At 43.2% G+C, this 26771-nt stretch overlaps 11 protein-coding genes across 11 annotated transcripts; 10 read left to right on the forward strand and 1 right to left on the reverse strand.

Moving 5' to 3' along the window:
* Positions 1-582: 582 nt before the first annotated feature.
* Positions 583-1605, forward strand: EAF01_006993 (uncharacterized protein; the record flags this gene model as incomplete). Its single annotated transcript, XM_038915247.1, has 5 exons — positions 583-603; positions 754-889; positions 1002-1055; positions 1136-1394; positions 1467-1605. The coding sequence occupies 5 exons, from the start codon at positions 583-585 to the stop codon at positions 1603-1605; spliced, it is 609 nt and encodes a 202-aa protein (XP_038768885.1).
* Positions 1606-3321: 1716 nt separating this feature from the next.
* On the forward strand, positions 3322-5064 carry EAF01_006994 (uncharacterized protein; the record flags this gene model as incomplete). The annotated part of the gene is made up of 1 exon (XM_038915248.1): positions 3322-5064. The coding sequence occupies one exon, from the start codon at positions 3322-3324 to the stop codon at positions 5062-5064; it is 1743 nt and encodes a 580-aa protein (XP_038768886.1).
* Positions 5065-6582: 1518 nt separating this feature from the next.
* EAF01_006995 (uncharacterized protein) lies at positions 6583-7704 on the forward strand (the record flags this gene model as incomplete). The annotated part of the gene is given in 5 exon segments (XM_038915249.1): positions 6583-6842; positions 6863-6999; positions 7058-7274; positions 7341-7524; positions 7537-7704. 5 exon segments carry the CDS (start codon positions 6583-6585, stop codon positions 7702-7704), a joined length of 966 nt encoding a protein of 321 aa, XP_038768887.1.
* Positions 7705-8087: 383 nt separating this feature from the next.
* On the forward strand, positions 8088-9215 carry EAF01_006996 (uncharacterized protein; the record flags this gene model as incomplete). Its single annotated transcript, XM_038915250.1, is given in 5 exon segments — positions 8088-8528; positions 8542-8596; positions 8836-8930; positions 8944-9063; positions 9087-9215. 5 exon segments carry the CDS (start codon positions 8088-8090, stop codon positions 9213-9215), a joined length of 840 nt encoding a protein of 279 aa, XP_038768888.1.
* A 1054-nt stretch (positions 9216-10269) lies between these two features.
* EAF01_006997 (uncharacterized protein) lies at positions 10270-11550 on the forward strand (the record flags this gene model as incomplete). The annotated part of the gene is made up of 2 exons (XM_038915251.1): positions 10270-10814; positions 10889-11550. The coding sequence occupies exons 1-2, from the start codon at positions 10589-10591 to the stop codon at positions 11548-11550; spliced, it is 888 nt and encodes a 295-aa protein (XP_038768889.1). The 5' UTR covers positions 10270-10588.
* A 1053-nt stretch (positions 11551-12603) lies between these two features.
* On the forward strand, positions 12604-13610 carry EAF01_006998 (uncharacterized protein). The gene is made up of 2 exons (XM_038915252.1): positions 12604-13078; positions 13166-13610. The coding sequence occupies exons 1-2, from the start codon at positions 13057-13059 to the stop codon at positions 13567-13569; spliced, it is 426 nt and encodes a 141-aa protein (XP_038768890.1). The 5' UTR covers positions 12604-13056; the 3' UTR covers positions 13570-13610.
* Positions 13611-14243: 633 nt separating this feature from the next.
* Positions 14244-15981, forward strand: EAF01_006999 (uncharacterized protein). The gene is made up of 3 exons (XM_038915253.1): positions 14244-14598; positions 14690-15474; positions 15530-15981. Exons 1-2 carry the CDS (start codon positions 14363-14365, stop codon positions 15117-15119), a joined length of 666 nt encoding a protein of 221 aa, XP_038768891.1. The 5' UTR covers positions 14244-14362; the 3' UTR covers positions 15120-15474; positions 15530-15981.
* A 333-nt stretch (positions 15982-16314) lies between these two features.
* EAF01_007000 (uncharacterized protein) lies at positions 16315-17508 on the forward strand (the record flags this gene model as incomplete). Its single annotated transcript, XM_038915254.1, has 2 exons — positions 16315-16537; positions 16608-17508. 2 exons carry the CDS (start codon positions 16315-16317, stop codon positions 17060-17062), a joined length of 678 nt encoding a protein of 225 aa, XP_038768892.1. The 3' UTR covers positions 17063-17508.
* Positions 17509-18808: 1300 nt separating this feature from the next.
* EAF01_007001 (uncharacterized protein) lies at positions 18809-20128 on the reverse strand (the record flags this gene model as incomplete). The annotated part of the gene is made up of 2 exons (XM_038915255.1): positions 18809-19934; positions 20060-20128. The coding sequence occupies 2 exons, from the start codon at positions 20126-20128 to the stop codon at positions 19017-19019; spliced, it is 987 nt and encodes a 328-aa protein (XP_038768893.1). The 3' UTR covers positions 18809-19016.
* A 698-nt stretch (positions 20129-20826) lies between these two features.
* Positions 20827-23662, forward strand: EAF01_007002 (uncharacterized protein). The gene is made up of 4 exons (XM_038915256.1): positions 20827-21737; positions 21786-22102; positions 22152-22305; positions 22357-23662. The coding sequence occupies exons 1-4, from the start codon at positions 21044-21046 to the stop codon at positions 23349-23351; spliced, it is 2160 nt and encodes a 719-aa protein (XP_038768894.1). The 5' UTR covers positions 20827-21043; the 3' UTR covers positions 23352-23662.
* A 1469-nt stretch (positions 23663-25131) lies between these two features.
* On the forward strand, positions 25132-26400 carry EAF01_007003 (uncharacterized protein; the record flags this gene model as incomplete). The annotated part of the gene is made up of 1 exon (XM_038915257.1): positions 25132-26400. One exon carries the CDS (start codon positions 25132-25134, stop codon positions 26398-26400), a length of 1269 nt encoding a protein of 422 aa, XP_038768895.1.
* Positions 26401-26771: the final 371 nt, after the last annotated feature.

Here is a 26771-nt window from a genome sequence, read left to right on the forward strand (position 1 = left end):
GTCTCGTGCACCATGTTGCAATCATCACTTGCCGGATGGAACAGAAGTCACCTCAAAATATGTCTATTACTTTACTTTAAGTTGAAATATTAGATAACAATCACTTGTATTTACGCAGTTCATGCGATCAAAATTGCTGCCTTAGTATCTGCCATCAGGTTCGCGAGGCTTGCTTGAAGTGAAAATTCGATCAACGTAAAAGTGACAAGGCTGCAATCGCACACATCGTCAACTTCAATTTTTTCAACAATACTGTACATGATCAAAGTGAGTTCAACATAAAATCAAATAAATATTCCTATGGAGAAAAAATAATTGATTCATCATCAACATTCTTTTGCCTCACTCAATCACTACTTCTTTTCAATTTTCCATCAAATTGGGGTTGTTAGCCCTGGGACTCGGCTAATATTTTTAGCGCGAAAACCGGTGTCAATTTGGAGAATCCATCAACCGTGAAGGAATTTGAAGACAACGACCAACCGACAAACCACGACACCGCCCTCATTAAATAACGAAGGTAGAGCAATTTGACTTTCTGTACGCCTTTCGATTTCACTCTGACAATATATCCAGGACACGATGTCGACCTTCGAGCCAGTCGTAAGTGCTCAATTCCCCATATATCCATGGCAACCACAGCCAAATTCAGTATCTTGCGACAACAATCATGGGAAATGGTTTTGGGGGGATTCAGCGATATGGACGAACACGAATAGGAACGAATTGCTGATATTGGACTTCTTTTCATAGATCACGATCGATGCCAAGGGTCACCTTCTTGGTCGACTTGCAAGCACTGTTGCAAAGCAGTTGCTCAACGGCCAGAAGATCGTCGTTGTACGATGTGAGGCCTTGAACATCTCTGGAGAGTTCTTCCGTGCGAAGCGTACGTTTTTACCTTTATTTGAAATTGCGATGGAATCGGAGATGATGGATTTGATGTCGCGTCTGGGTGGAATACATGAAAGGACGGAAGACTGATTTAAATTCGATAATAGTCAAGTACCACGCCTACCTCCGAAAGATGACCAGATACAACCCAACCCGTGGAGGTAAGATATCATAATCCGCCAATTGCGATTCTGCGATTCGCATTCGATGCAAGGAAGATATCCTGACTTTTCACGAATAGGTCCTTTCCATTTCCGTGCCCCATCCAGAATCTTCTACAAGACCGTCCGTGGTATGATTCCTCACAAGACCGCCCGTGGTGCTGCCGCCATGGAGAGACTTAAGGTTTTCGAGGGTGTCCCACAACCATACGACAAAGTCAAGCGCGTTGTCGTTCCCCAAGCTTTGAGAGTGTTGAGATTAAAGCCTGGACGCAAATACTGCACTGTCGGTAGATTGAGCCACGAGGTCGGATGGAAATACCAAGATGTTGTCGCTAGGTTAGTATATTCTTTGGGATTGGGTTGAATTCTGGATTATCTCGAGATGGTTACTAATACGATTGATTATAGACTTGAGGAGAGAAGAAAGGTTAAGAGCGCAGCATACTACGAGCGTAAGAAGGCAGCACGCAAGCAGCTTTCAGAAGCCCAGAAGTCCGCTAAGATCGACGATAAGACCAAGACCGAGTTAGCTGCTCTCGGCTACTAAATATCCTAGACCTTATTTGATGTGATTTTGCGCTGCTGGGTGGATGGATTGGGTTGTTTAACGGTTTCTTCTTTTCAACAATAACAACGTCAATGCTTTGTTCTACCATTCATTGGAAGATCTCAAGGCCTGGTATTCATTTACCATATACACAATATTGGGAAATGCTGTAATGGCAAAAGGAGTCTGATGCAGCAAGGAACTCTGATGTGTATTGCTTCGGCTTGCATGCAGTTCATAGCAGAATGAAAAGCCCAAGGCACGAATCAAGAATGAATACATTGCGTTTGGTCTTGTGGAAATGGAAGTGGAATTGTGAAAAATAATAATGAAATCCATTTTAGCTACAGTTTATGAATGAGCATCGGTTTGGTACAAAGTTACTTTAAATTCTTTGTGAATTCAAAGAGCAGTTTTGTTGGAGAGAGAGTATGATGGATCTTTTGAAATTTGAGCTTCTAAGATCGTCATGATATGATGTAATTTGTTGGCTGCCTTACAAGCTCAATTGATATACCCATAGGTAGAACCAAAGATTTCTAGACTCCCAACTCCCAAACCTTCAAGAAAATAATACTGGTGGTGGATTGAATCCTTGAAGTGCTTTGTGTTTATCTCTCGTCACCATCTCCCAATCTCCCGATGTGCATTCTCACGTTCTCTTGAAGCACGTTTGGATCATTTGTAAATTCTCCTTCCCCGCAGTTCCCATCTTGACGGGTTACTCCGGTCGGAATAGGGTTGTAATGCACATGATTTTGATGTTCAATTGAGATGTTCATCAAATTCTTTGTAAATCAAAAGCAAGACAGATGCACGATGAAGTCGATGAAGTCGAAAAGTAACCAGCATACCCGCTCCGGAACTCCGAAGCCGAAGCCGAAACCGAGCGGGGCGAAATTATTCCTTTGCAGAGGGTTGGAGCATTGCCGAGGATGAAGGGAGTATGGGTACTTGGGTGTGATTAATTGGATTCGTGTGGTTGGATGGAATTGGATGGAATTGGATGGTTGGATTGGAGAGGGGATGGTGGGGTAATGGCATTTTGTGGAATGCACTGGGTAAGTTTCTCCACATTATTGCTGCGGGAGCGAGGGGGAGGAGGCCCAGGAGGAGCCTTTGGTTCGGGTTGGTAAAGTATAAATTTATATATGTTTTTGGTATCCTGGGTGGATGGATGGATAGATACATGTTGGGTAGGTAGGATTATATTTGTGTGAGGGTGTTTGTTAACTACTACTTTGTCCTTACTACTACTTTGTCTTAACTACTACTTTGTTTACTGATTGATTTGATCGGGTCTTTTGATGGAGAGATTTTACTTGGGTTTGAGTGGCATTTCATTTGAATTGAACTGATTTGATTGACGAATCGGTCGATTGGGATTTCTTTGTTAAGAGTTACATTGACAAACTTTGTGGGGGGTTTTGAGGTGACATCGATTTATTGATTGATCGATTGATACACATCCGGTAAAGTCAGGGAAGATAAGAAGAGCTTCAATGGAGAGTTCGAGACAGCGGATCGGGTCTTTAAGTGAAATTGCGAAGACGAGGAACCTAGGCCATAAAGGTGTAGTGCAGACTTGAGGACTCAGAGTAAGAGAGAGAGAGAGGGTGAGAGCAGGTAATTATAAAAGCTCTCGAGATCATTCAGGGCACCGATACTGGGCTAGCGGACTGTTCGAAACCATTCACATCAAACTAGGACCCCAAAATGTCGGGTCCTACTTCTAGGCTTCAGAGTCTGGTTAATCATTTATTACCTTCTTCTGGCTCAAACACATCGTCAACAACACTGCCAGCTCCAAAGCATCACATCCATACCCTTTCACCTACATTTTTCCTTCCCCGCGCTGCAGCGATTGAACCTGATGCTCCAGCTATTCATCATGTCACTGCGAATGGACAAACAATTACACGATCTTATCAGGAATTTGCAGATCGTTCTCGCGGTTTAGCATACTATCTCAAAAAATACAAATTCTCTCGAATAGGAATACTATGTCCCAACACACCTGCTTTTCTCGAGAGTATTTTTGGTGTCGCGGCTGCGGGGGCGATACACGTGGGAGTCAATTATCGACTGAAGGAGGAGGACATTATTTATATTTTCGAGTTTGCGGAGGTGGATTGTATTATTGTGGATAGGGAATTTGTAGGCTTGTTGGAGGGATATAGGGGGAGGAATCAAGGGGTGAAAATTATTGTGGATGAGGATACGGATAGGGATGAGGGGGAATTCGATCATGCGGTTTTGGAGGGCTTGAAATATGATGGGGAGAATGAGGGGAAAGGTTGGGATGGATTACATGCGCAGGCGGATGATGAGGATGGTACGATTGCGATTCCGTTTACGAGCGGAACGACGGCGAAACCGAAGGGGGTGGTTTATACTCATCGGGGAGCATATCTTGCTGCTATGGGAAATGTGGTGGAATCGGGGTTAAATTTTCACAAAGGGAGGTGTGGTTATCTCTGGACACTCCCTATGTTCCACGCCGTGGGATGGACTTTTCCTTGGGCTGTAACGGCAATTAGGGGTACCCATTTCTGTCTTCGCAAAATCGATTATCCTCTGATATGGAATCTATTGAAGTCTCAACCCATCACCCATTTTAACGCCGCACCTACAGTAAATACTCTACTTTGTGCCTCGAAAGAAGCAGCCAAACTTCCTAATCCAGTTCGCGTCACCGTCGCCGCATCACCACCTACAGCTCATCTCTTCGAAACAATGACAGATCTTAATCTCATTCCAGTTCATGTGTACGGTATGACGGAAACTTATGGTCCTATTACTAAAGGTTACCATATGCCTATTTGGGAAGATATCCCGCTGAAAGAAAAATATAACCGCATGGCTCGCCAAGGACATGGATTCCTCACCTCTCTCAATCTCCGCATTATCAAACCCGATCAACCAGATGATAAACTCATCGACGTCGCTCGCAACGGGAAAGAAATCGGAGAAATTATCTTCCTGGGAAATATATGTGCAAAGGGATATTATAATGATGAAGAAGCGACGAGGAAACTTTTCGCGGGCGGTGCACTGCATAGTGGAGATTTGGCAGTGTGGCATGAGGATGGGAGTGCGCAGATTTTGGATCGCGCGAAGGATATTATTATTAGTGGAGGAGAGAATATAAGTAGTGTGGCGTTGGAAGCGATGTTGGTGCAGCATGAGGGGGTGTTGGAGGCGGGGGTGGTGGCGGTGGGAGATGAGAAGTGGGGGGAGTGTCCGGTGGCTTTTGTTACGGTTAGAGAGGGGAGTGGTGGGGAAGGAGGGTTGAAAGGTGAAGATGTGGTGAGGTGGGCAAAAGAGGAAAGTAGTATTAGCAGGTTTATGGTGCCAAAGGAAGTGATTGTGGTAAAGGAATTGCCGAAGACGAGTACGGGCAAGGTGCAGAAGAACATTTTGAGGAAGTGGGCGAGGGGGAATTGGGAGGAGAAATAGGGGGGTGGATGCGTAGGAGGGGACGAGATGGGATGGAATGAGAGCTGAGTTTATTCATCGCATTGTTTGTTGTATATTATCAAACTTATGGAAATCATTCTGCGTATTTGGTTTGATGTAAAGTGATGTGTATGTATATAGAGGTAAGAGGATTATAGAGCTTTCAAAGTTCTAGGGAACTTTGGGGATTTCAAAAAGGCTGGGGTAGTGAGTGGAGCGAGATGTGGAAGATGAAGATGAAGATGAAGATGAAGATGAAGATGAAGATGAAGATGAAGATGGAAGCATAGATTTGAGTTCTTGTATCACATCATTATGGATTAGAGTGAATAGAAGTATGGATGCTCATTAATCAACCGGTTTTTAGATATAGTATTGTATTGTATTATATTGTATTGTATTGTAAAATTCATATGATTCTTTTTATGGTTTGATTATGATTTAATCACGTGTATATCACATGGGCACTTTTGAGTCTTGACAGGGAGAGGATTTGGATATCAAGGTTAGAGATACTAGGATTTATTTAGTCAATGCATTTATTTAAATGAATACCGATACCTACTTACTTACTAACCAAGATTCATGACGACCACCTGATTTAGCGTAGATCTTGAGTTAAATGTCCGTCCTAGCATTTTCTATGTTTTCCTCGAATACCTAATCTTTCTTATTTTCTTGAGATTTTTCAAATTTTAAATAGGCTTTGAATGAGGCAAGGAAATGAAGGGGAGTAGGAGATATATGATTCGTGTATTTTATGATATACCTACGGAGATTCGTGATGAAGAATTTGTGGAGGGTGGAAAATCTATAGCTAGTTCTGGAGGGCGGAGATGATGATTACGTGGGTAGTGTGATGTGTGTATGCGCCAAGTTTGATGGAAAGGAAGGCGATGGATGTGGTGCGTGAGATGGGAGTGGTTTATTTGGAGTTTGTTTATCCTTTTGAAAGTTACAGAATTGAGATTCTCGTCCAAATTTCACAATGGCAGACCCATTGAAAAGTCAAGACCTTCAGATCTCATGTCGGATTTAAATTCTGTTTGGTTGAACATCTACGATGAGGCTATGAGAGGGAGTGAAAACTCGTGCGGGATTCTTGTTTGGGATTTCCGATTCTCGGATGAGTCGATGAAATCGAATTCTAATGAAATGGCTATGATGTACCTCGCTATGAAAGAGAGGTTAAAATGTCGTTCTGTGGTGTTGAGAGGAGTTGCGAAATCTTTGAGAGAGGTTTGAAGGCAGTGAGTGAGATGCTCGAGGCGTGGGATGATGCGCTGAAGGATATGTCGAAGATGGGCTGGGAGGAGGAAGAAGATACATTGGGGAAGAGGGAGTGTGAGAAGTATCATGCTTTGCTTGATCCGGGAAAAGTGCGGATGAGGAAGGGGGCGCTGGCTTCGAGGAAAGGTAGTAGCTGGTAGTGAGCCTGCTAGGACGGAGTAGAGCTTGACGTGGAAATCGGGATTGGAAAGTCAATAAGATGGAAACATTGAGAATTGGAGTAGGAAAATGGAGATATCAGAGATGGGAGTTGCATCTATGGTTGCGACACTTCTAATACCTCCAATGCCTTCGATATCTTCGGATTCTCTAATACCCCAATCAATTCCGATACTTCAAACTTCTCCAACACCTTCAATACCTTCAACACCTCCAAGATCTGAAATCTCTCCAGCAACTCCAACACCACAAATACTTTCAACGTCTTCAATACCTCCAACACCTTCTACAGAACTTGACGCAGATCACTCGTGGGGATTTGATTCTGGGTTAAAGAAGTCAAATTTAGAACGGGAAAGGCTCCTTCTATCATCATTAGCGAAAGGAAAAACCTTTATCCACATGATTTGTTTTCTGACGACTTGTATTCGGACGATATGAAATGGACATCACTTGGAAGCAGCCCTAAGAGCAGAGCGAACGCACGTAACATAGTTGCAAATTAAAGGGAACTGATGATTGGTTCCTCACGGACGAATATCAGGGAGCGCCCATTCCAACAAGTCTACCGATGTCAAATCGAATCATCCAGATGAACTATGCTTTATGTCGGCTTACCACTCCACCCCTCCCGATTCGTATCTCGGACGCTCTTCATCCTTTTCTTCTCTCTACGATATGCAAAGTGCTTGTGCTGTTTCAATTGAAAATCTTTTGGGCTTATATGGCATTCTCTTATACCAACTATTGTGGGGTAATAAGTGAGAAAACTTCTTTTCAACAAATTACATTCATTGGGGAGGCCAATAAATCTTCCAACTTTTCAGAAAACACGGTCGTGTCTCATTTTCTCAACATCCCGCTTATTTCGACACCGATCACCCAGATACGTTCAGTAGTTTTGTTGATGTTCTCAACTTTGATGTTGAGCGTACCTCCCCTCTACCTTTGGATAGGAAACCTGCATTCATTTTATTGTTGCAAGTAACTAAACAACCCCCTTCTCTACGAGTGATTTAAAAGTACCCTGAAGCGGTGCCGGATTGGTACCGTATAGATCACTTGTTATTTTTGGGCTATAGGGAACATCTATGGGCTATATATTCTCCTGCTGACGCGAACGCTTGCATGAGTTATGCTCTTAAAATTTGGAGTCGAGTGCACCACCACGAACCCGGGTTGCTTTCGTAAGAATGTTTCGAAAGTATGAAGTTTTCCATGAATTCGGGAGATGTAAAAAGATCTGATAAATACCGAAGACGTCTGGCAGGTCCTTCATGCCTTCTCTGCGGTTCTCAACATTAAACTAAAGGGGTCGAGAACCGTAAACTATATGATATCAGTAAGAGAAGAGAATATGCAGAGAAGAGCGCCAAGGAGGTTCTTCTCCAGAATCACAGGGGCCGGATCATGTTTGAGGCGTGGTCTCCTCGTTTGACAATATCACCTCTAGAAAATTGCTCCAAATTTAAGGCAACACATTCTAGCATGAATGAATTGCTTGGAAAACATGAGATTTTATCAAGTGCTACTCGACGCTTGGTTTGGACATGTGTATGAACGATCAAACGAGAATGTATACTCAAGGCTTCTGCTTCATTCTAATACTCCACCAGAAATGTGGACATGCTTCCTACGACGACTGTACCGAGTTCCCAGGCCGGGAAGGTACAGTTGTAGATTTGGCAAAGGAATTGATGCAAGCAGGCTACATAAATCGAGCACAGATAGCAATTCAACCATTGGGAACAAAACTTTGGGTTAGTGGGAGGCTCCAGAATGGCATTAATCTCATCTCGAGAAAACTTTCGAAACTTCGGAAGACCCCTCTGCCAACATTTGTCAAAGCAAGTCCCCCGAAAAACCCGGTCTGCCTTCCTGCCGATGGATGTCGTTGGCTTCACTTGTGTATGAAGAAAAAACCATACGCAACCCATCTCAAGCCACTTCATGTGTGTGAGGACGAAAATCAAGATCCGTTGACCGATGAAACTTTCTTCAAAGCTCTTGAACACGTTTATAATAAAGAAAGACGTGGAAGGACTGGGCGATTCTGAAGTTGAGGAGAATCGAGTTTATAGGTGTATGAGCTCCCGATCCCTGGTTGAACTTTCTTATTAGTATTTTGGATTTTAAAATCCGGGGGATCTTCGAATGGAGTCTGGGCTTTGAGGTTGAGATTCCGTAAGCCTTGAGAGCATTGGACGAAGTGTTCGTCTAAATCTTGAGCAGCGATGATTTCCTTACCAGCTGGTCAACACCGAACTTTCCGGTTTCGATTGAACGTATGGAATGACGTTGCTGACTTTACATAATTTGAAGCCTGTCCAGACGTGTATGTCGATCATATCAAAACTAATGATCTTCCACTAACAGCCAATGAGTATGATTTTGCACCGCCACCACCTCCAAAAATGGTTCCCCCTATAGGTCCAGAACACATGTTGCATCTTTTCTAAGACTGCCGTTCGATTTCTGATGTCAATTCGAATTTCTATCTCCAACGAATTCCCCGCAGGAAGATCGAACCGATCGCATTTAATGCAAATAGTCTAAGCGAAAATCTAGGCTAGGAATTACATTTTGTCGAGGGATTCAATACGTCCTTGGCAATTACCTATGCTTATACTCTCCTCGGTCTTAGAAATAGCACATGCTATTTGTTGAACCATACTGGAGAAAGATATTCCAGGAGCATTTGAGTTGCCGCTTATATCACTAGTGTCATGACCCTGGCGGTAATGACTTGGAAATTGTGGGCTTTATGATTTGAATGATGTGATTCAGCAAGTCGTGAAAGGACGTTAGACGCCGGTGACAGCTTTGGAGGAACCTGTTTGTTGTTGATCAGACATGGTTCCACTTTGACTTCTACAAGCTCAACCCTGTCATGAACCCAGCACGTGCTGGGGTTACAATGTTATCAAGCAGAAAATTCCAATGATCTGTTCGTCGGCCTCGCATCTTTTTATTTTGGGGGATAAACTTGGCAGACATGAGGAAATGGGATATATATGAGGATTCTTATTTATAGGCGATGTAACGTCTCGAATTTTACGTCGTGAAGATGGTTCTCGATAGGTATGAAACTTGAGACAGGGGATCGTGGAACGTGGGAACAATAAGCTTAATCTCGGGAGGTTTAAATGGCTTGCTTGGCTGGTCTAGTTTCACCAATCAGATAAGCAATAGGTATGCATCATCCCACCTACGTACAAAGATATTCTCCAAATATATATACTCGCTAATTCAATCCTAGGCAGAGAGCCAATCAGTGATCAGGCTCTGTGACAGCAAAAAAGTCTATTGTCCGTTACGCTTATCGTTCAATTCCTTTTGAAGAAAGAAGTTGACGGGAGAGAGGAGGCTGTACTTTGTAATATCGTACTTCCACTGTTTTAGATGGCATTAAGAAACAACTGACACTAGGTTGGCTCTCGCGGTGGGGGAGGGAGGAGGGACTTCTTCTGTGCTCGCGTGCTATATCTTCTTGCTTGTATCTTTCGTACTTGTACTGCATTCATGAAGGTTGATGTTCGCCATTTTTGAAGTTTTGGTATCAGAACGATCATTTCTGTTCGTGAAAATACCCCAGTAGGTATTTGGATGCCATGCTCGAGCCATGCTCTAGCCATGCTACAGGGATAGTTAGATCAACCCTGCGACCTCCTTAAAGTACCAGTATTCATTATAGAATACTACCCAAGTAGGCAGTGTAGGACCAAGTCATCCCACCCTACGTAAGAAATACAAATAGCACCAGAAAAAAGCAGCCAAGCCAATCAGGAATAAGTTTCTAAGGAATGAAAAGGTTAAGCTTACTTCCTTCTGAATAAAGTTGAGAGGAAGCCATCATAACAGATCTCCACTGTTTTCGTTGGCAATAAGGAAGAATCCCATTTAACCCATCTTTTGATTCTGGGCAAAGACCTGGCCCTTAGACCCATGAGCCCCATTTCCTTGTTCAACATCTCTCAGAAGATTCAAATCTTTCACGTATCCAACATGGAATCTTTTGGTGACTTGGATCCTCAGCGTAACTTAAACTAGGACAACAATCATTGCAGTCATCAAAATGTATTACTCACGGAATCATTTCTTGACATTTCTTACTTGCTTCTCGTGGAGTATAGGATATACTGGAGCTGATGATCATGGTGTTGTTTTCTTGTATCCAACGGATAATCTCACCATCAACTATCTCGATACCGTTAACGTAACCTACACATCTCCTTTTCCAGAGCCTCAACTTTGGATATATTGTCAGAATATCACGGATCTTACGGGTCCACTAATCACAGGTAAGAATTCATCGTAAAATATCACAAAAGAACATGACGGAGCAATGAAAACTCACTCGATGTTTTCCTTATAGAAAGCTATACCACGGTCACAGCATTTAATGGCTCTGCGCCAATCAACTGGAGATGGTTGGGTGGTTCACCTTGTTGGTTCGATTTGAAACCAAATGCATCAAATGGATACGGAGCCAACAGTGAACATTTCATCGTCGACCAAAATCAACGTGCATCACCTACAACATTAGGATTACCATTACCTACAGATTCATCAACTTCCACCACATCAACATCGATATCAACTACTGCTTCGGCTAGCAGTGATGCCACCACAACAGCATCTCCAAATCCCACCACCTCTTCCACTAGCACCTCCGCATCCGCCTCCTCATCACCGACCCAAACCGGCGTTTCCACCAACAACACCCCATCCACCGTTCTTTCCGGCGGAGCCAAAGCCGGAATCGGGATCGGGATCGCAATCGTAGCACTCCTAGCATTAACAGCGGGATTCTTCTTCTGGCGCAAGAAACAGAAGAAAAATACGGATTATACGGTTTATCCTACTTCGGAAGTGGCTATGAATGAGAAGATGGAGGATTCGAGCGATTATTCGAAGAGTGAACCCGTGGCGTATGAAATGTATGCGCCGGAATATCATGTGGAGATGCCGGGGACGCAGCCGGTGAGGGAATTGGGGGATGGGGAGATTAAGAGTCAGGCGACGAGATTAGCGTGAAGGGGGCAGGAGAGAGTAGAGGGACCGATGTGTGCGGTTTGGGGATACACATACATCTTTTTTTAATTCTCTGGTTAGAGAATGTATTGGATGGAGGGATTTGTTGAATTGGAATCGAATGGATGGTTGGATGGGATTATGAAATTTTGATGGGAAAATATCGGAGTCGGGGGTCTTTTACTTCAGATTGCGCGGATTATTTATCTGCGTGTGTTGGATGAATGGGAAGCGGATATGATATAAATTCATAGTCTTTCCGGGGTCTGGTAGTGACTTCCATGTATTCATTGCTTGCAGATGGGATGGCAGATGGGATGGCATTTTATGTGGGAATTTACGTTTCTTGAAAGCAGGTATTTATTTTGTTAACATCTCTATATTTTGAGATAAAATGTCTTGGGTATGAAGCATTGGGTGTTGAGTGATTTATATTTTTTTTGTATCAATTTTTGGTTCGTTTCGATCTAGAAGATACTGGACTTGAGTTATTTTCAGGTTTTCAGGTTTGATGGAATCGATGTGTTGATTTGCTGTGGTTTGTTTCGTATGTCGTTCTGGTAGGGTAATTAGACATTTCTGCATTCGTTCATCTGACACTCTGGTATGTTTTTTATTTCTTGGTGTCTGAGTTGCATGGCATTGGATCATTAATTAGTTATCATTGTTGACTGGATAGCGGGGTATTCGATTTTAATAACGGTTGTAACAGTTAATTGATTATGCATTTGTTTCTTGATTGCGATTAGTTTATACGATTGCTAGTGCAAACATTCGTAGTTCCTTCGCATTGGGATGCCGTTTAGAGAAATCAATTGTTGGTGAAGGGGGAGTACAATTGGTGATTCACTAAGCTTGTATTTGGTCTGAGAGTTGTATCATGGATGTTCTGAGTGTTGATAGCTCAGCTGATATATTTTGCGGCGGAGTGCATACTAGTGGATGGACTCTCGATGTTGATGATTTTCCTTTCTTCCCTTACTTTCCCACGTCTATCTTTCCTACATCTAAGGAAATCCTCCATTTCCATCCCATTGCATCAATCTCCACCATCAACAGGCAGAACCCGAATCTCCCAAAACAGACTGGAGTCTCTCCTCCGGCCACGGCTACATCCTCAACCGAACTCGTACTCGTACCCACATCTCCTCTTGTCGACTAGACCTGCAACACCATCTCTGGAAAGAAGCACTTGGATTTAATATCCATCCATCCATGCTCCCCCATTTACCCAAGGATGCAATAATTGCAGATGTAGTGACGGGCACAGCAGCATGGCTACTAGACATAGGAAGGCAGTTTCCAGATGGAAAACTAGTAGGTTTTGATAAAGATATCAAAAAGGCGCCGAATGAGAAATGGCTACCAAGAAACACCGAGGTGAGGAAATGTGGCATTTTCGAAGATGTGCCCGGGGAATGGGTTGGAGTGTTTGATTAGGTGCATGTGAGATTGCTTGTTTTGGTTTTGGAGGGGGAGAGACAGATTTTGAAATTTGTGGGGAATTTGATGAGGATGTTGAAGCCTGGGGGTGAGTTTCTTTTCTTGATTTAATATCACGAGATTTGAGGAAGAAGGAAGAGGAGGTGGAGGTTGAAAGCTAATTGAGGTATTATAGGATATCTACAACGGGACGAACTCGATTGCGTAAACATGCATGTCAAAACCTCCTCTTCTTCTGCTCTACAAGCCCCTGCTCTTCAACAAATCCGCACGATGTCCTGGGCAAATGATCGATATGATTGGACGCTTCGAATCACGTGGTTTCTTAAAGATGCCGGATTTGAGGAGATAGATTTGCAGAGTTCTGGGGATGAGGATAGATTGGTGAGAGCGTTTAATGAACAGCATTTATTAACGATGGAGGAATTTGCGGATAGTTTGATGGGGATGGGGAAGGAGGAGGCGGCGGAGATGTGGTGGGGATTGATTGAGAGGGGGGAGAGAGAGGCGGAGCAGGGGAATGAGCTGTGTATTCCTAGGGTTGTTTGTAGGGGGAGGAAACCGGGGAGGGAGGTGTAGGATGGTGGCTAAAAGTTAAGGGGCTAGATACTGGGGTGAATAGAGCGATATTTATCCAGTTCGTGGAGCGCATCCTCTTATATCATAACGAGATGACAAGCGTTTTATTGGTTGCGTCATCAGAATAGATATGTAAGCCCTTAATGCAAAATAGAGGCGTGTCCGAGATAAGAATCTGTGTCGGGTAGCAGCTACGCCGCACGACCCGCAACAGCATATACTCTTTTGGTAAACCATGATCGAATCAAACAACTGCCGACACCAACAATAACAATACATGTGTATACTTATGTTCTACCTGTAGCTCGAGTCATTATGATTGGTGTTGTTACTGCTTACAAGCTTTTCTGCATGGCGATCATAAGTCTGATTGATATCATTCCGTGGACGTCAGTATCGTACCGAGGATAAAGCAATGAATATCCAGTCCTAGATTCTTACTATCTTCAGATCTATTCGATCTTCCTACATTCTTCTCTTGGAGCGGTTGACTCTCTCCCAACATTGTTATGCCTAACGGGAATCTACTTTATGAGCAAGACTGCAGTGGTCTCAGTCGTAAAGACCTCTGATCTTCCAAAAAGCGACGGCGGTGATTGATAACGTAGTTCGAGCTCCAGACAAATGGGGGTTGGTAATATATCTCCGATGACCAGGTGTCGATAGCACGATGCCGGGGTTTCTTCGGAAGCTCCAACAGTTTGATGACAAGTACAACACATTTATCTGATATAGTAGTGATTACTTCTGCAAGTTGTCTTGAGTTTTTGTACTAGCCGAGCTTACGCTAATAATGGACAATCCAGTGCTCGACGTTTCCCTGCAGGAAGAAGCATTGGTAACAAAATCAGACGAGAACATCGCCTCACCCTCAGAAAAACCAAACCTTTCAACCACTGAAACCGACGCCCTGGAAGTTGATGAGAATGTCGTTGATCTCGACGAGAATGAACCAGAACACCCCCTCAACTGGCATTTGTGGCGGAAATGGTCAATTGTTAGCTGTACGGCTTTGATGTTCATGTTGGTGTATGTTGATTATTCCGCGCCAATAGTTCCTCACCCCAAGCCCACGGGATTTTCATGATTCTCAAATAACACATCTAACGAGTTCTCGTAGTAACTTAGGTACCATCACCATTGTTCCAGCCGTGCCACGAGTTATGGAAGAGTTTCGCGTTACAAACGAGCTATACTCAACTTTGCTCGTATCCATCTGGGAGCTTGGTGAAGTCTTCGGACCTTTCCTCGTGGGACCTCTGTCGGAGATCTATGGGCAAATACCTGTATATCATGTTGGAAATATCCTGTTTATCCTGTGTTCTGCAGGAGGGGCTCTGAGTACCAATATGTCCATGCTCATTGCTTTCCGGTTTATAAGCGGACTGGTCGTTTGCTCAGTGACTTTGGGACCCAGTATCGTTGGGGATCTCTTCAGAAAAGAAGATCGAGGTACCGCTATGTCAGTAGCTATTACCTTTCCACTCCTTGGTCCATTTGCAGGACCGGTCGTTGGGTCTTATATTACCGAAGCGAAAGGCTGGCGATGAAGTATCTGGATTGTTGTGATCGCCGTCGGAGCGGTAACTTGTTTTGGATTTCTCACATTTCGAGAAACATACAAGGTGAAACTTGTGCAGCGAAAAGTAGAGAGACTTCGCAAAAGTACTGGAAACCAAAATTTGAGATCAAAATATGGAAGTTCGGAAAAACATGCGGATTTGAAGGATTCTTTGTTACGACCAATTAAAATGCTGTTTCTTTCGCCAATCGTGTTCATCATATCTTTCTTCACGGCTTTAGTTTATGGAATCTCTTACGTTATTCTTACCACTCTTACTCTAATATTAGAGGATAATTACGGACTTGGTCAAGGTCCTGTGGGACTTGCATTTTTGGGAAGAGGTATGAATTTTTGTTCATTTATCGCATGTATGTTAAGGAAACTAACTTATATCAGCTGCTGGAAATGTTATAGCTATACTTCTCTATGCCATGGTCTCCAACCGATACATCAAGCACAAAAAGTCACAAGGAGGACACCTAGAACCCGAGCATCGACTTCCCCTCATGCTTCTGGGTGCCGTAGTTCTTCCCGTCGGCCTTTTTCTCTACGATTGGTCTGCCAAAAAGCACGTTCACTGGATCGTTCCTATTATCGGTACTGCAATCGTGGGCTTTAGTTTCATATTATCAATACTTCCCACAGAGAACTATCTCGTCGATGTACATGAACTACATGCAGCTTCGGCAGTGGCTGTGTGCTGTATACTTCGTGCTTTATTTGCTGCTATTCTACCGCTCGTTGGTCCACCTTTGTATAAGCGATTAGGGCTCGGATGGGGAAATTCGTTGTTAGCTTTTGTTTGTATCGCTTTCTTATCTGCACTTGTGGCGTTGATGATCTATTAGGGAGAATGAGGACGAATTCGAGATTCCATTAGAGTTCTCTTCACATAAAACCGAATAAATTTACGTTGCCGTCAAGGGATTTCGGAGAATCTTTCCGAAAGACATAATCATCCGTGATCTGCCAAAATACTGCTTACGCCAAGTCGAAATCCGTGAGACTCATTCTCATAACGGTACGATCTCGACCTCGTGATATTTCGGTCTATTTGAGCAATGATTCCCATGACTTAACCGTCCTTTTGTGCGGTAGATAACGCACCTAATAGACGTCTATATCTTCTCTTACATCTATCGAGTACAAGGCATTGTGAAATAATTTTCTCATATCTCAAGATGTACCAGACAGGAACTTTCATGATACTTGTGTCGTTCATTGTGACAGGTTCTATAGCATCAATCATCCCAAATATCCCAAACAGACCCCTATCTCCTCGAGAATGCCGAAATATTCCACCAACTTGGATCTCCCAGATATCAAGCGTCGCTCCTAATTCAAGCTACTCAAATGCCATAAGTAGCAACGGTGCTGGTTCATTCTTCGTATACCAGAATTTCAGTAAATCTCCTTATTTCTCTAGTCCCACTCTCACATTCACCGTAATTTGACTGCTAACAAGATATTCCAGCTACCGCTCTTCTCCAATACATATCCTTCACCATCCCTTCATCCACACAGAGCCCCTCTAGCACAAATCAAACCTGCACCCTCGCTGCCACCTTCCCATTTTTCGAATCGCAATATCTAGGTTGGTCACACACCTCACCTACTCCACCCGCACTCGATATCTCTATCATCTCCCCACCCTCCAATTCTCCATTCGATATCTCACCAACCTGGACTTCAACCTTCTTCCCCGAAAACTCTGATTTTCCTCAGCATTTTGGAGTACTCACACCAGTGGTGCGTCTCGATACAACGATTAATTCATTGCCATGTCCTGAGAATGGTGTGTTAAGCTTTGTGTTTCAGTTTGCGGATGGCATTGTGGGAAATAAGAACGTATATGAGATATGGCCACAGTATCCAGCGGGGTTGTCATCGGGTTTACCGATGACGGGTGTTTATCTAAGTGTGTGCTGATCGTGGATGATGGTAGTCATTGGGTATCGTAATTTCTGAGTGGAATGAAGTCCAACATTGCTGAAGTCGCTCGATCTCTCAGCTTGAAATCAGAAGTTCCTGGAAGGATTCGTCTGCGTGTCTCAATACCAATGCACAACGATTATGTCAATAAATTTCTGTAGTAGATATCTCATGATACAAATCGACCACATGAACTGAAACTGAAACTGTGGTCTGATTGCTGCCAAAGGCGTAAAGAAATATACGTCCCCAGGTAGATCCACAGGACTTACAGGCAAATTTGCATTTCTCCTTTTCGGCTAAAACTTAGAACTCCTTGTACGTCCAACAGGAATGTCCCAGTCGTGCTCAACACAATCGCATCCTATGGATATTCTTCTATCTTCAAGATCCTAATCGTCATGAATATTAATGAACATCTAGATGCGTGCCATACGATGACGAGATGAAGATGCATGGCTAAACATCCATCCACCGTAAAAATCGACTATTCATCACTATCAAAAGCTGGGCACTCAACTTCTTCTTTTCCCCTCAGGTGGTTCTATAACATTATTCAAAACCAAACATGCGTGATATACATAAACCAATCTCACCATAATCAACAACAGGAATAAAAATCTTTCCCGATCAAAATTCGTAGCTTCTCCATAACCAAGATAAGCTCTCTAGACACAAGTGAGCACTCCCCTTGAATAAGAATATATCATTATCCTGAAGCCCCCCATGATCCGTATTAGATTAGATGCTCAACCGCAGAATCACAAACATCCTACACAGAAGTTGGAGACCAATGCTGAACTAAGTTCACAGTGCCAGCGAATGAAGAGGAAGTTTGTGTTTGCACTTGCAAATCTGAGGTGGGAAACCATTACCCGGATGAATCCATACATGCGAGAAGTAAACTTCTGGTTCGAGCTCAAACTAGAAGTTCTGGCGTTATTATGATCTAAGGAACGTTTTGACTCGAGCTATCGGATGTGTGATTACTATGGTAATGCGCAGACTTTATCATCGTGAGTCGGACTAATTGTTAATTTTAAAAATGGCGAGTGATAGAGATATTGTTAATGACTAGTTAAACAACTATCAAATTAACATTACGTAGGTTTCCTGTTTCCTCGATATGATCCAAACTATCTGACTTTGGCGAGATGTTCACGAGATGCACATCTACGCTGCATAACCACATTAAATGATCGCACAACAACATCGGTTATGTAGGTACTTGTCGTAGTACTTCCCAATCGATTGAAAAGAACAACATCTTATATTCGCATCCGAAACCCTTCGTACATACAGCGGTCATATATTGACGCTCGCTAAGTACGTTTTGCTTGCTTCATCTTCACAACCATGCAGCAGTTGATTTTTCACCCATAAGCTTCTCTTAATGGGCCTTTGGATACTCAAAGAAGTTCGCCTGCCCTAGTAAGCACCCAGTGGAAGCATCGATTTCTGTATTACTGGAAGACCGACAATCACCGTTGTATGTTTGGAATTACATAGAACCTTGATATACAATCCTAATTCAGATATAGATTGCGGATTCTCATCCTGCTTCGATTTTCAAGGCTACTAGGAAATCATGCACTTGAATCAGAATTACGCACGGGTCATCTGAGTTCCGAAAGAGCCACTGTCAAGCCCCAAAAAAGGTGGCTATAATATTTGCACAGCCCGAAACATCAGACATGCAACATAAGTCACAAATAAGGGTCTGTGAACATGAGGCTGAGGTTATTGCCCAGGTGTATTTTGAAAAGTATGTCATAGAAATTGAATCCGTACGTAATATGAAGATCATGAATCGGAAGCTAAAGAAATTCATTATCATGGATCGATCATAACCTGCTATGAAAACACACGCACCCAAGTCTCGCCATGCAATCCAGTCTAACGCCTTTCCCCCAAGATAGAGGTATCATAAGTCCGTGTTAAAAGAAATCCGTCAATATTGTTGGTAACCTCCTTGGGCAACCTCTTGTGGCGCATATCCTCTTTGCATCGGCATCTGTCCTTGTTGGACTTGTGGGCGTCTCATTGCTCCTGGTAAGTCGTTGAACCATGGGTGGCTTAAAGCATCGTGTGCGCTGATTCTCAATTCTGGTCTTAATTGCAGCATCCTCTGAAGAAGGTCGATACCAACCGCATCAATTTGAGGCAAAATAACTCGTAGATCTTGAGTTGCATACATCTGAAAGTTTGACTTGTACTCGGTAAATTGAGAGATTCCAGGCCATGTTCGTTCAGATGGTGTTCCCATGATCCTGAAAATTCGTACCAACTGATCCTCATTGGTTGTACCAGGGTATAGGGGACGTCCAGTATACATCTCTGCCATGATACATCCCGCAGACCAAATGTCAATACTAGTATTGTAGGTTCGACTTCCAAGGAGGACATCTGGTGCTCTGTACCATAAAGTAACCACCTCGTTGGAGAAAGTATTGACAGGGATACCAAATGCACGCGCAAGACCAAAATCTGCAAGTTTGAGTTGACCCTTCATGTTGATGAGGAGGTTTTGGGGCTTGAGATCTCTGTGAAGAACCCGGTTTTGATGACAGAAATCGATTCCCTTAAGGAGTTGGTGCATGAATGATTTGATCGTAGGAGGTGGTAAAGCTCCTCTGTCTCCTGCAGTATCCATGTATTTCTTCAAGTCCTTGTCCATATGTTCAAAAACCAACATGAGTTTATTCTCGGTATGTATGACATCGTGTAAGCTGACAATGTTCTCGTGTTTCAACTCTTTCATCAAGGAAATTTCTCTGATCGCAGTCGATGGTGTACCTTCTTCAGAATCGAGGTGGATCTCCTTCAAAGCGACAAGTTCACCAGTCTGTCTATTTCTACCTTTGAAAACCTTGTATGAGTCAGTATCGAAGAACATCTACAAGTCCGCTGCAGCAAGAGCCCTCGTTAGGATAGTCAATCACGCGCAGGTCGCGCAGCGCTACATGGATCTCAAAATCCCTCTCATGTACTCACAGTAGCGTATGTACCCTCTCCTAGCTTCTCCAGCTGCTGGAAGGAACTGGGGTGTTTCCTATTGTCCATTTTGTCTGTGAGGTGTTCGGTATCAAGATCTTGTATGCTGATAGAACTTGGCAGAGAGTGGGGAAGTCGCTGCGCAGTTGGAGAAGGGGGAAATGTGTGAGGAGGTCTTAGCAAAGATCTCTTGCGAACTGTATTGAATAAAAAGGACTTTGGAGTGCAAGTTTGCTCTAGAATCGACAGCGCGTCTTTCGACCCGTGAGAAGCCGTTTTGATTGATTGTATTAAAATTGGAGATCTTTCCCAGTGGAAAAGAAAACCGGAGCAAAATGATGTAGGGATTAAATCACTCGAGAAACGATCGTCGGGAAATGCTTCCAATAATCGTTCATGTATGGCCCAGTGAGGGTGATACAATAGGAAGAATGGTTGATGAAAGTAGCCATATTAAGTTTAGCCTCTTACTATTATCCAAATATGGGTATATTACACCAAAATAGGGCGCTTAAATATGAAATATCAGGCGCTTAATAATTAAGGTTGATGCGAAGTAAGGTTGAGATAAAACTTGATGCCTTATATCATCTCTCATTGGTGCCTCAGCACGTGCCCCGGTGCTTTTGACACTAATGCCGGTATCATCTTAGTACAGATCGGAGTTAGGTAAGATTCACCGCTAATCGGCTCCTGTACTTTTGGCTGATTGGGCTCTGCTTCCATGAAATGAATCAGGAATCAGGATCTCTTCTTCCTGTATTCAATATCACGCGGCGGGGTACTAGTAGGTATTGTTACATGCCTACCTAAGCAACCGTGCTATAACTTACGAGACAACTTCAATTCTTAATAAAGGGATTGTTTGAATACCTACAATTCTTTAAGGAATTACCATACAATAGGTCTTCAAAGCATTTAAAAGCATGATAAGAACTTGATCCCCGCTTCTCCACAAACAACCTCCTTATCAAACAATCCAAAATGCGCCCTTTACCAGGCGACGACGCTTACAGGGGGAGATCTCGAAGTAGGAGTATTAATGATAACGACATAACACCACTCGCAACAAGAACACAAGCTCCGCAGATGAGCTACTTTCTTGCAGATGAGAGAACATTAGAATCCGGAGAAGCTCAACCTATTCGTGTTCCATTAAAACACCGAGATTCTTTGAAGAATAGTACATACGGTGTGGAGAGTATTGACACAACAATTAGCTCTTTCTCGGAAGGTAGCGGTGATGAGGATGAAAAATACGACAGGGCTAGGGAGAAATTCAAGAAGAATTTGGCAGAAAAGTTACAATCTGTAGGAGATTCGAGATCTCGTTCCCGAAAGCCATCCTACGATCATAGTGGAACTACTTCTCCAGTCCGCCCTTCAACTACCGAAGCCTCCAGACCTTATACCCCTATGTCCTTATATTCCGCCGCCGGAGAATCCATTATAAGTAGTCCTGGTTCGAGAATATCAGATACAGAATCATTAAATGACGAAATATCAAGTCAGGCTATTGTATTTGGTGGAGAAGATGAACAGAATGCGCCGGCAATGATGGATAGCTGCTCTGACCCTCAACTAGTTATGCCGAGTATAAAAATGCCCAGTAGACGACCATTTACTGAGAAGGGGAAGAACATGGGGAGGTTGAAGGTATTAATCGCTGGTGATTCCGGTAAATAAACCTCACTCCATCACATCTGGCTCTTCTGACATTCTACAGGTGTTGGCAAGACATCCTTAATCAAAGCGATAGTACAAATCTGTGAAGATATAGTTCATGTCGATCCTCTATCTACCTCACCACCCCCAGTTTCCGATAAACGACGACATTCCAAGAATAAAGCCAAATCTGGCGGTGGCAATATGCAGACTACAACTCAAATCACAGAAATATATGCTAGCACCAAGGCATATCCTAGCTGGTGGTCGGAAGTTGACGAAAGCAAGGTCCTACGTCGAAGAAAGAGTATGGGCGATTCAGTTCTAGAAAGAAATATATGCTTTGTTGATACCCCTGGTTATGGAGACAAGACTTCCGTGAGCCTCGTCTTACTGTCATGGCTATACCATCAGCTAATTAATCTAGTGCCTCGAAGTGATCACTCCTGTTGTGGATTATATCGAGTCTCAATTTCAGAAAGTTGAATCTAAAGATGGCATGACCGATTCTGATATGATACATTTGCTTGGTGGAAATGGCGGTTCTCAAGTGGATGTCGTATTCTACATCATCGTAAATCGTAAGCCTTTGAAAACTTTACTATCTACACAAACAATTAACCCTTGGCCAGGAATCAAACCTGTTGATATTGAATATCTACGACGCATATCTTCAATGACAAACGTTATACCTCTTATAGCACGATCAGAAGTATTGTCGCTTGAGGACCTTGCCAACGTCAAAAGGCATGTATTGAGCGAGCTTCAAGCTGCCAATATACGGCCATTTCTCTTTGGCTTATCCTTTGACGACGCGCTGAGATCCTCTCAACCAGCTGCACCTTACGCTATATCCACTATGTTGTCAAAAGACCACGAGACCATGGATGCTAGCTTTCTCATGAACCCTGACTACGTTCAACCGTTAATTCAGTCAGAGCTAGCAGCTCTCGTCGATCAATTATTCGAGCCAGATAGCATAGCATGGCTGAGAAATTCGGCAGCGAAGAAATTTATAGCATGGCGGAATAATCAATCGGTGCTGAAGCCAAAAGGTTTGTATCGACCTCTTGCGCAATCAATGATGTCGTCATCTACCTCACAAGTTCTTACTGCGCCTGTTGGTGCTACAACATCTTACGCGTTGGCTCGTATAACAGATCATACTCAACGTGAAGAGAGGCTCGCACAAGTAAGACTTTCGAATTGGGCCATTGATTTGCAAAGGAGTCTTCAAAATGAGCGTGCTAGATTCGAAACTTTAGCCAGGAATGAAAGGGCGGTATGGTTGACAGAGAGACTTGGAGAATGTGTACAGGATGGCACGCTTGTACCAATCTCTCAAGCCCGCCAATCCCAACGGAATTCTGATCCTGGAGCTTTAGTCAAGCGAGGAAAATATTCTCGAACATCTTCAAACTCGGCCCTGAATACACACGATCCCCTTGGGATTTTAGAATTCAACGAAGACATGAAACGACGAGGTATCATCGCACTACAAGTGGTGAGTAGCTTTGGGATCATTGGTGGTTTGGCATTTTGGATCAACCGCAATTGGCAACCCAGTGGTGCCAGCATATGGGGATTAGATTGGACTGGCATCCAAAAATTCGTCGATTGGAGATGAAACTCACGATTATGATGCATTTAGCGATTTGGCTGTCCTTTGTGCAAGATATTCAAGATAGTTTGTTCAATTCGTGGGGTGGGCCCACGGGCATTCCTGGTGTTTCTTGATGCATTTTTTTGCAGTGGGATTTATTGGCGTGATGATACGATTTTACATGACGGGGTAGGAATCTGGACGGGGAACATATGGCATTATTAGTATTTGTAGCCTGCTGATGCAAATGCGAGATTCGTGGCCTTGTAGCTGATGCGCGAGCGAAAGAGATACCAGTTAAATAGCATATCCAATCTTAATAGTTCTTTTTTCAACCCAGTCAAGTATTATTGGTCTCCCTTGCAACTCCTTACGGTTTTTTCGAATTTTGGAGTGGGCTTACCTATTGATATAGGTACGTACCTTGAATCATTCGTTCGTACTTATCTCAATCGTCCACAAGTTTCCCGAGGCATAAGGGCTCTGAAACTAAATGTACAGTCGCACATCCTCACTCTGAGATCTGCTGCGTTCTTCATACTGACATTTTATATAGTTGAAAAGATCGAAATAAGAGAATTGATCTACACAACCAACCATGGACGTCTAAATTTTTATCGCGGAATATTAATGATTATCGAATCCAAGGTAAGGATGTATCTATGAATATTCAGCCTTGTTGTGCTGTACAATGATAGTAGCATGCTAGCTTCTGCATTAAAGCGGTGTTGGGCCGCTCAGCATCTAGACTTTTACCGACCGACCGTATTGCTGCAATTTCTTTCTCAAGAAAAACCACAACATTCGAAATCCTAAGAATCTCTCCGAGCTCATTCTTCGAATGAATTCTGGAAAGGTCATGAAGCCGCGCAAGCACCAATTTCACCGATTCATAGTTAAGCAATTCTCTAATCCTCCCGCAAAGCTTAGTATAATTCCGAGGTTTCCACTGGTATTCGTTTCTTCCTTCAGTAGGCTATGCCCAGTATTTTGTCACGATTAGATTATATCTTGCGTAGTATTTTCCTAGACGAGAGAAGAGGTGGTATTTATGAAGATTCAGGGGTGTCAGACCTCCAAGCACGTGGTTGGGGGTTGTTTCGAGTTTTGGGTGGAAGGATTTTTTGCATTTAGTTACACTGTCTTGTTGAGCTCACTACCCCTGAGATTATGCATTACTTTTTGAACTTCTGGATGGATAGTTCCGTTTGATGTTGGGACCTTCTAAGAATGGTACCTTACAGTTGTTTATATCATTAGCCTTGTGAAGGGCTGGTTTCATGTTTCCTGGGGAATCGTTTGATATGAAATCGAGTGCCTGTTCTTGGAAGAAATGGAGTCTTTTTATATACTCTCGTCATTCCTCCGATCCTACCCTCTTATATTTCCTTGATTTCTTTGATCGAATGGTTGTATCAAACCAGCTTATGGGAAGCAGCGACAAGCTTCCCCAGAAAATAATATGTTATGATACTGGTGGCGCAAAGGAATAAGGATCATGAAGTTGCGCAGTGGTGAGATGAGGATGAGTGGCTTGTTGCAAGGGAAAGGCAAGTTTAGATTCCTTTTCTAGTATGCCAAGTATATATATATGCCAAGATCATGTTCTTATAGTTTCATCAGTTCAGAAACTGTATTCAAATTCGCATTCTAATTTTTGCATCTTTCATTATCACACTCTTTACAGTTCAATTTTTTGATTCCAATATCGGCGGGTCCTTACTTGATTTCTTCAGCATTTTTGCATCAATTCAAACAAATCAACCTCTTAAGCCCAAGATCACGCAAATAGACATCTATCATCATGCAATTCTCCAAGATCTCCGGCGCAACTGCCGCTCTCCTCATCTCCATGATCTTCGCTTCCCCCATTGCTCTTACCTCCGATGTCGTTCAGCACAGTGGATCCCACGTTAAACCTACCGGCCCCATCGAACACTCCTTCAAGATCCACCCTACCGGTTCCTTCACTGCTAATGAATCCGTCCCCACCGGCACAGAAGAGGAGGAATCTAAATTCACCATCAACCCATCTGGTGGTAAGAACGAAGTCCACCACTTCCGACCATCTGGTGTCGAGTCTCACGATGGTTCCAAACCAACTGGCCTTGCATCCAAAGTCCACGATAGTAGCCACGCTAAGCCAACTGGTCATTTCTCTAAAAGGGCTGTTGAAACCGATATTCTTGAAGGTGCTATTGTGAGCAAATCCCGTAAGGCAAAGCCTACAGGAAGTACAGTTCACGGATATGACAGTGTTCATACGCAGCCCACTAGTGGAAAGAAAGAACATGCCCATCCTTCTAAAATCCCTGTCTTCAAAGATGAGAAACCACATGAGAGTGGTCAAGCCAAGGTATCTGGAAAGGGAAGAAAGGAGCATAAGAGTGGATATATCAAACCCACTGGAGCTAAAGAGCATAAGTCACATGAAAGTGGACATGCTAAGACATCTGGAAAGAACGGAAAGAAAAATGAGTCCACTTATGCTAAACCTACTGGAACAAAAGAGCATTTTGCTCATCAATCCGGCGATGCTAGACTTTCTGGTGCTAAGGGACACTCCCAGGTTCACGAGTCGAGCTATGGTAAGCCTACTGGGCATAAGGAACCAGCTCGTGCTTTTGAGAGCGGACACGTCAAGCCAACTGGTACTCACGAAAGTGGACAGACCAAACCAACTGGTAAAAATGGCAAAGATCACGAGAGTAAAATAGCGAAGCCAACAGGCAAGGGAACTAAAGAGCACCAATCCGGCCACGCCAAACCAACCGGTAAAGGAGGTAAAGAACACCAATCTAAACACATCAAACCTACCAGCACTAAAAATCATTCTCGAGCGCACGAATCCGGTCACGCCAAACCGTCCAATCAGAAGGAATCCGCTCGGGCTATTGAAAGCGGTCATGCTAAACCTACTGGTGTGCATGTGCAAAAGCCTAAATTCACGAGTACAATTGAGATTGAGAGTAAGATTTATGAATTTAAGACTGAGACGATGACGTTTGGAAGTAAGACATTTGTCGTTACGGGGGTTTTGCCTGAGGAGACGGGAAGGGTTAATCTTCTTTAGAGGTCTAAGAATTGGAAATTGGGTCGTTTTGATTGGAAGGATTGATGTTGAACATTTTTCTTTTTCTTTTTGCGAGATTAGTGATTTGGAGATGGGGTTTGGATTATTTTTCTGTATCTCTGTGAAGGGTTCTTTTTTGTGAGGGCATGGAATGTGTATGTTTCAGCGTCTGGGATGGCTGGTTTGAATTATGTTGTTTTGAGAGTGCTTAGTGGGATAGATGGGAATGGAAATCTGTGGACAGAGTTTTTATGATATTGAATGTCCGAATTCGTGAGATTTGAGGTAGGTGTGTATTGTACAGTCTGATATTGAATGTTGATTGGAAACGAAATGCGCATTGGTCATGTAATATTATTGAGATATCACTA

This window comes from Botrytis porri (genome assembly GCF_014898465.1).
Source record: "Botrytis porri strain MUCL 3234 chromosome Unknown BPOR_009, whole genome shotgun sequence".
In the NCBI taxonomy this organism is placed as follows: domain Eukaryota; kingdom Fungi; phylum Ascomycota; class Leotiomycetes; order Helotiales; family Sclerotiniaceae; genus Botrytis; species Botrytis porri.

What these genes read in the sequence shown, in the direction of transcription:
- EAF01_006998 (XM_038915252.1), top strand. Translation starts at nt 13,057, where the DNA reads ATGAGGATGTTGAAGCCTGGGG. An exon ending in GAGGATGTTGAAGCCTGGGG is followed by an intron (nt 13,079 to 13,165) that starts GTGAGTTTCTTT and finishes GAGGTATTATAG; the next exon opens with GATATCTACAACGGGACGAA.
- EAF01_006999 (XM_038915253.1), top strand. Translation starts at nt 14,363, where the DNA reads ATGGACAATCCAGTGCTCGACGTTTCCCTGCAGGAAGAAGCATTGGTA. An exon ending in GCTTTGATGTTCATGTTGGT is followed by an intron (nt 14,599 to 14,689) that starts GTATGTTGATTA and finishes GAGTTCTCGTAG; the next exon opens with TAACTTAGGTACCATCACCA.
- EAF01_007002 (XM_038915256.1), top strand. Translation starts at nt 21,044, where the DNA reads ATGCGCCCTTTACCAGGCGACGACGCTTACAGGGGGAGATCTCGAAGT. An exon ending in ATTAATCGCTGGTGATTCCG is followed by an intron (nt 21,738 to 21,785) that starts GTAAATAAACCT and finishes GACATTCTACAG; the next exon opens with GTGTTGGCAAGACATCCTTA. An exon ending in ATTCTACATCATCGTAAATC is followed by an intron (nt 22,306 to 22,356) that starts GTAAGCCTTTGA and finishes ACCCTTGGCCAG; the next exon opens with GAATCAAACCTGTTGATATT.